Source organism: Cotesia glomerata, linkage group LG8 (genome assembly GCF_020080835.1).
Source record: "Cotesia glomerata isolate CgM1 linkage group LG8, MPM_Cglom_v2.3, whole genome shotgun sequence".
NCBI classification, from domain to species: domain Eukaryota; kingdom Metazoa; phylum Arthropoda; class Insecta; order Hymenoptera; family Braconidae; genus Cotesia; species Cotesia glomerata.
The window spans coordinates 13,250,263-13,259,477 of NC_058165.1; the positions used below are offsets into that span (position 1 = coordinate 13,250,263).

The 9,215-nt window shown below is 34.4% G+C and overlaps 3 protein-coding genes across 3 annotated transcripts; all 3 read right to left on the reverse strand.

Annotated features, from left to right (window-relative positions):
* Positions 1-1,891: 1,891 nt before the first annotated feature.
* Positions 1,892-2,536, reverse strand: LOC123270123 (ATP-dependent DNA helicase RRM3-like). The gene has a single exon (XM_044736061.1). The coding sequence runs from the start codon at positions 2,534-2,536 to the stop codon at positions 1,892-1,894; it is 645 nt and encodes a 214-aa protein (XP_044591996.1).
* A 10-nt stretch (positions 2,537-2,546) lies between these two features.
* LOC123270124 lies at positions 2,547-2,990 on the reverse strand. Its single transcript, XM_044736062.1, has one exon. The coding sequence runs from the start codon at positions 2,988-2,990 to the stop codon at positions 2,547-2,549; it is 444 nt and encodes a 147-aa protein (XP_044591997.1).
* Positions 2,991-3,007: 17 nt separating this feature from the next.
* On the reverse strand, positions 3,008-6,051 carry LOC123270125. Its single transcript, XM_044736063.1, has 3 exons — positions 4,926-6,051; positions 3,979-4,359; positions 3,008-3,759 (listed from the first exon to the last, which is right to left on the reverse strand). The coding sequence occupies exons 1-3, from the start codon at positions 6,049-6,051 to the stop codon at positions 3,008-3,010; spliced, it is 2,259 nt and encodes a 752-aa protein (XP_044591998.1).
* Positions 6,052-9,215: the final 3,164 nt, after the last annotated feature.

The following is a 9,215-nucleotide window of genomic DNA, read 5'->3' on the forward strand; positions in this document are numbered from 1 at the left end:
TTAAATTATCAAGAATTTTAGACTTGTAATCTATCGAATAAATGTATAAATTTATTTTTAAGCTGATAATATTATATTATTTATACATATATATTGATTTTTTTGCGTTTACAAAAAAAAAAAAAGCACAATTTTAAACAGTCTGAACTTTGAGGCTCGATATATTCGAAACATTTCGACTTACGCAAAATGTCATTTCGGCCTGTTTTGTAGAGCATTAAATTTCCCATAACGACTATTTTTTGTATACTTATAAAGTATCTCGTTATCATGTTACAAAATTCCGAAATTAAAAAAAAAATTTTCCCATGTTATTTAAATGAGAAATAGAAAATTACGCGTCGCCACCTCAAATATTAATATTAAGAGCTCTCCTTTAAACAGGGCCTTTTTCTCAATGTACTCTAACGGTTTTTCAATGTTCTTCGAGAAAAAAAAAATTTTCGGTTTTTTTGAGACACAAATATATATATATATATATATATATATATATATATATATATATATATATATATATATATATATATATATTTATATATATATATATATACTAGCAGACCCGGCCACGCGTTGCTGTGGCTAAAGTTATTGTTATATTACATTGTAGTATACAATTTAAGAGGAACGGTAGGAGAACATCAGTCACGGGGACCACCATGCTTTATACATAGATGGTATTTGTAAAAAAATATGGTGACCTCCATGACAGATTTTCTACGACTATAACCCTTTAGTACAATAAAATTATTTACGAACCAAGACGGAAATGTTGAAGTTGGTACACAAATTCACGGGATTGGGATTTAAAGGGGAAGGACGTTGAACACGATTGATTAAAAATTTTTTACAGTTTATATTAAGCAGAAATCAATACAAAAGAATTAATTTTTAAATTTATTATTTACATTTAATTTTGTAACGAATGAGCATATTACAAAGTTGTTAGTGAATAACATATGACATTGAAACTTATGAATGAGGTAGATAAGGTAGATAGTCTTAAATCTTTAACAGTAATATTTATTATTTTAAATTATAAATACTTTCAATTTCAATTTAATTTAGCACTAATCGGTACAAAATATTTTTGGTTAACCTGTCTTTAGCTCACACAAATAGATTCGACGGTTTTCCAACATGTGAACATGCAACATATAGTTGCCCATGAGAAAAACACGGATTTTCCAAATCTAAACCACAAATGGACATTGTTTGGCCTCGAGACTTATTTATTGACATGGCAAAAGCTAAACGAATTGGAAACTGTAGCCGTTTAAAAGGTATGGTAGAATCCGACGGTATCATTGGAATACGTGGCAACAGGACCACTTTTCCTTTAAACTTCCCAGTTAAAATGGTTGCTTCAAGAATGTTTCCGGTGATCTTTTTGATGATTTAACGTGTACCGTTGCATAATTGAGGTGGATTCAAATTACGTAGGAGAATAATCGGGGAACCAATCTTTAATTGAAGATTGTGGGGTGGCATTCCAGGTATATCTAGTGAATTCAAAAATTCAGTTGGAAAATTTACACTTTAATTTTCATCAACAACAGTATCGATTGATTTAAAAGACATCAGATCGCCTGGTAACAACTGTTGTATCTGGAAGTTAATTTCGTCAACATCAACATTTTTGGCTGCCAAAATCACCCGATGACTCAGCCAGTTATGATTCAAGTAATTATTCTTTATATCCGGAAAAATACTCTGAATCAATTCATTTTTATCTTGAAGAACAGTAAAAAAATTGTCTGGCAGTTTGATGCATTGCGTATTTGGTTGCAGTTCTATTTTACCGTTCCCAATATCTAGTAATTGCTCGGAAAATATTTGTGCTGATGGATCATTTTGCAACTGTACCCACATGTTTATGGTCAATCGAAGTGTTTCAACACTTCGTCATAAGAATGATGGCATTCAAACATGCATTAATCTCATCCGCGAAAGTTAAGCGAGGTATAACCGGTAAGGTCTGACGGAAATCACCAGACAAAAGTAAGATAGTACCACCGAAAAGTTTATCATTGCTGTTTAAATCCTGTATAGTTCTATGCAATGCTTCAAGTGAATATTTGTGCACCATTGTGCACTTATCCCAAATTATTATAGAACTATTCCGCAACACTGCAGCTATTCCACTATTCTTTTTGATGTAACACATTGCATCTGGTTTATGATGAATATCCAATGGCACCTCGAATAATGAATGTGCTGTTCGCCCACCATCCAGTAAAGTAGCCGTAATGCCTGACGATGCAACTACCAATGCGATTTTCTGTTGCGACCGTATTTTGGCAAGAATCAGCGATATTAAAAATGTCTTACCGGTTCCACCTGGTGCGTCCAAGAAAAAAATACCGCCTTGTTCAGCAGCAACAGCCAGCATAATCCGATCATAAATAATTTTTTGTTCTGCTGTTAGTAATGGCTCACTGTTCGTGATAATCGTGGCTAAATTTCCATGGTCATATTGTTGTTCTCGTTGTAAATCGGTATTGACTAAGACAGAAGCTGGGCGATTAGGTGATGGCATACCATAATGATTAAGTGGTAAATTTGAAATTAGAACACAATGCTTCATTATACATCTCTGGCGTATAATCTATGTTTTGGCATTGATCTGTTTGTCTAATTCGGTGCAATATGTCTTCTGTCATGCAATTTTTATATTTTTTCCACAAAGTTTGTGCTTGCGATGGATAACACGTCGTCAAAATAATTGCAAACAGCTGACGAATGTTATTGGGCATTGATGTCAACGCAGCATCAGCAAGCGCTAAGTCCCAATGGTTATCGTCTTCTAGCAATTGCAGTTCACGACATGCATCTTGGTTTGTATTGAATACTCGACCATTAACTGTTCGCAGAAATTCAAAAGACGTTGGTCCAGGCACATTCACCAATAACAAACGTAAATAGAAGCACTCACGTTGCTTTGGATGTACTGTGTAAAGTCGCCCCAATGTCTTAGCTTTGAATATTCCCATTTTTTACTGGATTTGCTCTATGTGAAATAACGCGGAACATCACCATATAGCAATGTCTTTGCGAATCGGCCAAAAATATCAAATCTTTGACACAATGTAAAAAATTTAGTTAGTGTCGTTTTTGGGGCCTCGAACGCTCTTTGGAGAAGATCCTCTTCAGTGAAGTATACACGTTGACCGTTTCCAAGATGTATTGCTAGATGCTGGACAGAAGGATCTCTTTCGTGTATGGGAAAGCTGAGAATATGCCAAATAGCTTCGTTGCTGCTAATGTATCTACCCATTTGGTATCGTGCTATTTCGTCATTTTTATTTATGTTTTGTCCTTCAAATATGGCCAAATCACTGCCTTTGTTTACATATTTACAAATGTACTTAATTGATTTTACAGAACTGCAAAGCTCAACGTTGATATGAGCTTTATAAGTTCTTGAAAGTAATGGTGAATATGGTACCACCCACTGATTATCAAATTCTGCTTGATTTGGATAATTCGACAGTCGCATTGTAAATGTGTGGCCACCATTCTTAGTATTTCTGCGGGGATATATAGGATAACCATCAATATCCATGATAGTGTCATTCGTATGCGGCTTTGGGAAATTTTTCTTACATTTTCTATTTTCCATGCATGGTGACGTGATGTTAAAAGCACTGCATGGCCCATGGATCATGTGTTTAGTGACAACATCAAATAATTCTGGATCAATCAATGGGTCTGGAATTTCAGCTGAAATTATTTGATCAATTTCTTCTGGACGGATTTTATCTTCAATCCAAATCAAAATGTGGACATGAGGCAAACCTCGCGTTTGCCACTCATTCGTATACAGCCAACAACGTGTGATACCGAAAATTGAATATTTAACAATAAAATCAATCAAGGATTTCAATTTTTGTTTAAACACGCGTGCAGTTATATCATGACGATGAATTGCTTGTTGTCCTGATAATAATAAAGTTTGTATCTCTTCCCAATTCGGATTACATGTAAATGTAATAAACAAATCCGGTCGGCCGTAATGACGTACGTAAGGCATCGCGTCTTGCATGTATTCCTGCATGTTCCGTGGACTGCCGATGTAGCTTGAAGGTAAAATGAAAGCATTACCGATGTCATTAGGATTTAAATTTCCGTCGAAGTTTCCAGCAACAGCATCTCGTAAGTGAATATATTCTTCCGATCGTAATTTAGCCTGGTTGAATCGAATGAATCGCAAGCGTTCGCTTTCAACCTTAGCATACATATCAACAATGTATTGATGGAATAGCTGACGATATCGAAGGATATAATTGTCCTGATTTAGTCTAATCATTATTCGGTGTGCGTAGTAGTCCATTGAGCTCACTTTTTTATTTCCATAATCACCTAAAAAAATAAAAAATAAAATACAATACGAAATTAACATTTATACATACAGAAATTTATACATACGCCTAGAAAATGGAAACAGAAGTACTACAGTTTATATCGTAGTATGGAGTTTAAAGGGAGGAGGTAGCATAGTATTGACAACTACTGAGAGTTAAGCGTATACTGAGAGAAAGTAATTGGAGAATGACCCGGTAGCTTAACTGGTAAAAGCATCCTGACATGTAATCGGGGAGATCCAGGTTCGATTCCTGGCTTGGTTAATTTTTTATGGATTTTTTTCAAAAAGTTGCCCTTTATTCTCAGTAGCTTTCCATCGTTAATACTTAACATATAGTCGAACAGATACTAGCATTCACCAGCTAACTAGTGTTCAAGTTCGATGGTTACCCATCGACCTAACTATCCGAAGACGAATTGTCTCAAATCGTTAGTGAAGATGGAAATTTCCATCCACTTGAAATTAGATTTATACTAGCATAAAAAATGACCGAATAGGTGATAACGGGTTAGAAGGATTTATACATACAGTAAGAAAATAAATAGGTAATTGTCAAATTTACCGGTATTAGGATCACACTGTTTGATGTTAAAGTGATATTCATCCTGTCCTTGCCAAAATATCAATGGATATTGTAGTGCATCATATGAACGGTGTAGATCCGAAATCGTACTGATAGTGTTGTCACGCCGTGTAATTTTTATAGATATTTTGTCAACTGGATGACTAACCATGATAACAGCAACCTCATCAACAGTTGAAGCGTTGAATCTACCAGCATGTATACCTAATGGTACTTTATCGGCTTTTATGACGATTTGATAGTTGTCATTTTGCAATCGTGGCGAAACTCTTTTGATTAATTGAAGTAGTTGATTCTGATCTTCTAAAAAATTTTCCAGTAATATCACAATTGCTCTTTCCTCTGCTTGTTCAATGAAATTATACTGGCACCGAGTAGTTACGCGCTCTTCACAATTGCCCATAAAATAAATTTGAAGAAATTTCGGATTATCATCAGGCATTGGCATCAATGATCCAATTTTGTGGTACACCTGGCCTTGTATTTTGAATGTAGTTTCAAAATTACGTCCATCGGATGCAAGATCGCAAATTTTAGTTGCCCCAAATGACGTCATTTGGAAGCAAGAATTAAATTTGCGTATCTTACGCAAAAATAATTTTGAATCATCTGAATTCCCAGCAAGAAGGGATAATAAAGGTTCTGGCGGAGCGGGTAGAGGTGACAGCACGACTTTTCCTGCTGCGCAGCACATACCGGCAGCTTCATTTCGAAATTTCAACGCCTGACAATATTGACATACTTTATCCATTCCACCGATAGCAATTTTTGAATGCGCAGAGTAGTTAATATCTGGTGCATATTCAAAAGCAAGACGAACAAATGATGTACGTATTAATGAGCGGCTGATCCGTTGCCTTTGTCGTTCTTGTGCTCGTACTGTAGCTATGTTTCGTTCTCGTGCCGCTCTTGTTCTCGTAATATTCTGTTGCAGACGTTCGCTACACTGTTCTTGAGATTTTTGTGCACAACCTTCTGCTGTCCTAATTCTTTGAACCGTATTTCTTGTATCGACTTGTTCTGGCAACTGATGAGCTCTTTCAACACGTTTGCGTCGTGCCTCTCTGCTGCTCACGTTGTTGAGATTAGATTTTTTCGGTGGCATTTTACTGAAAATAATAATTTAATCGTTTAAATATTGGAAAAAAAAAAAACTAAAAAACATGCTATTATAGCACATTGAAATTGAAATAATAAGTGCAAAATAATTTTTAATAGAGGTTAAATAAAAACAATAAAAGAAAAATCATTATACAATTATTGAAAAAGTGTGGGGAGCTTTAAATCATTTTTTCATTGTTATATTAATTAACTTGTATAACTATGTGATAATACTTACATGTATATATTGGAATTGTCCTTCCTGTACTCGTACTGTAACTATGTTTTGTTTTTGTGCCGCTCTTGTTCCCGTAATATTTTGTTGCAGACGTGTATCAGGCTGTTCTTGTGCACGACCTTCTGCTGTCTTGATTCTTTGAGCTGTATTTCCTGTTTCGATTTGTTCTGCCAACTGATGAGCTCTTTTAACACGTTTGCGTCGTGCCTCTCTGGTGCTTGCGTTGTTGAGGTTAGATTTTTTCGGTGGCATTTGACTGAAAATATTAATTTAATTGTTTAAATATTAAAAAAAAAACTGAAAAGCATGTTATTAAAGCACATTAAAATAATAAGTGCAAAATAATTTTTAATAGAGGTTAAATAAAAACAATAAAAAAAAAAATATTTGTAAAATTATTGAAAAAGTGTGGGGAGCTTTGTACCATTTTCTCATTAAAATATTAATTAATTATTATAATTATGTGATAATACTTACATGTATATATTTTATAATTATAGAATTTTGAATAATGAAGCACAAATAAGTTAAAAGCAGGAATAATTTCACTGTATTATCGTCACTATAATTTGAACTTGATTTACACCGGTCTAAGTAACACGTGGTTGGCTATGCTAACACCAAAAATTAAAAAAGTAGAAATAATTGAATTTCACGGTATTTCGTTTACTACAAAATAAATTTAATTTATACTTCAGCCTCAATAGCACGTTGTAATCATGATATTGAATTGTAGCTTATATGACACGTTTGTCGGTATACCATAGCAGTGCCATCTATTGATTACTTATTCAATCCAGTCGAAAAGTATCGACATTCGTTAGAATCTTTTGGAGTTAACAGATAATTGTGACTGTCAATTAATTATAGACAAATAATTTGCAATAAAATAAAATTTCGACTATAATTAAAGATATAAGCTATCCTATCTCTTAAGTTAGACCAGACTGCTCACGGTGTGCCAATTCAATTCAAAGTCGGTTGAGTAGTTTAGGAGTCCATCGTGGACAAACATCGTGACAGGAGATCTATATATATTAAGATATAAGATATATATATATATATATATATATATATATATATATATATATATATATATATATATATATATATATATTGTGATGCCGTTTCCGGCACTGGCGTCGACAGGGCCGGATCAGGTCAACAAAAATTAATTGGCCTACGGGTCGATATCAATGTTGATCTTCGTTGGGCGGCGGGTCGGTGTTGAAGAGATTCAAAAATCGAATAACGGTAATCGACGGACAAAGAAATCGAAATTGGACGATGGGATCGGTTAATCAGAGCAACAACAATTAAAAAAAATAATTGAGGCGTGCACTTCTAATCCAGCAACGGTTTATTCAACAACAAATATATTCTGTCGGCAATGTCGCATTAATAACAAAAATTATTTTAACGCAAAAATAATTCTAACGCAAAACTAGTGCTAACGCAATGATTCAACTTTTCAAAATAAAACAAATTACGAAAAAAAGTATTCGAGTAACCAAAAAAAAATTACAAAGTCTTTTCTTTAAAAAAAAAAATATTAATTAATTCAACTCGCCAAATTTATTCAAAAATTTTCAAAACAAATAATTAAGTCAACTCGCCAAATTTATTCGAAAATTTTCAAAACAAATAATTAATTCAATTCGCCAAATTTATTCAAAAATTAAAAAGGAAACAATTATTTCAATCGCAAAATTTTATCAAAAATTTCAATCGCCAAATTTAATAACAAAATCTCAATCGCAAAACTTCATCAAAAATCGCAACCGCAAAATTTATTTAAGAAGTTTTCTTTTTTTTTTTTTTTTTTCAAAAAAATAATAATTTCAATCGCGAAATTCAACCAATAATTTCAATCGCAAAATTTTTAATACACAAATTTCTAGAGAATATAATAAATTCAATCGCAAAAACCTAATAAAGATCTCAAAATTATCCAAAAATAATCCAAATCGCCAAATGGTTCACAATGACAAGAAAAAAAAACAAATTATGCGAAGTATTCGAATTAGTCAACTTATTTTACAAAGCAATTTACTAAGCCGCTTTGTCGGGTATTTGAAGCTCGAGGTAGGTAAACAGTACTTATAATCCCGACCAAAAATTCCACACACACAAACACGTGACTCAACGGTACCGTGCCGCAGAGTGTCGTCACTAAGCTTCAAAAATACCGCACGGAATTTATTTAATTCCGTGCAACTCGAATTATAAACAAATTATTTTTAACACGACGAAATTCACGGTGATGACACCCTGAGGCTAATAAAGACAGCGACCAGACTTACCCTGCAGCTACCGTAGACGTCTCGGGCGATGCTAGCTAAGTAGGCGAAGTTGGCGGCAAAACTGACGAAAGAGCGTCGTCCAAAACGATTCGGCGAATTATTGCACAATAATGTACACAATTGTACTCACGTCAGCGACAAATTTTAAAAAAAAATTAAACAGCAAAAAATAATCAAAAGAGAACTGCACGATGCCACAGTCACGGCGTCCAGATCAGAATTTCTGTTAATATGGCTGCCTCCTCGGCAACACATGTTCTTTTCTTTTCAGTTCGTTCCCAAAAACTCGCATCCAATCAGCTCACAGCTCCTTCTAGCCGGCCGTTGTATTACGGGATGCGTCCAGTATTCCGTTGCGATCGATGATTGGTCGATACTTCGATTAGTGATCAGCCTCGTGTTCAGATGGCGCCTCGCATACTTGTTGTTGATCGCTCTCCGTCGTCATTGGTCCATTCAAATTTTCTCGTCGTTCCAGCCTCGCGGCCAGATGTCGCGTTGATCGTCGATGGCTCGTAGTAATTCGCGGGTCTTCTGATCGCTATAGTCTAGTCTCACTCGGTCATGCATTCAACAATAGTTCACACTCATTCCGGTATTCTTTTTATTCAAATTTTTAATTTAAAT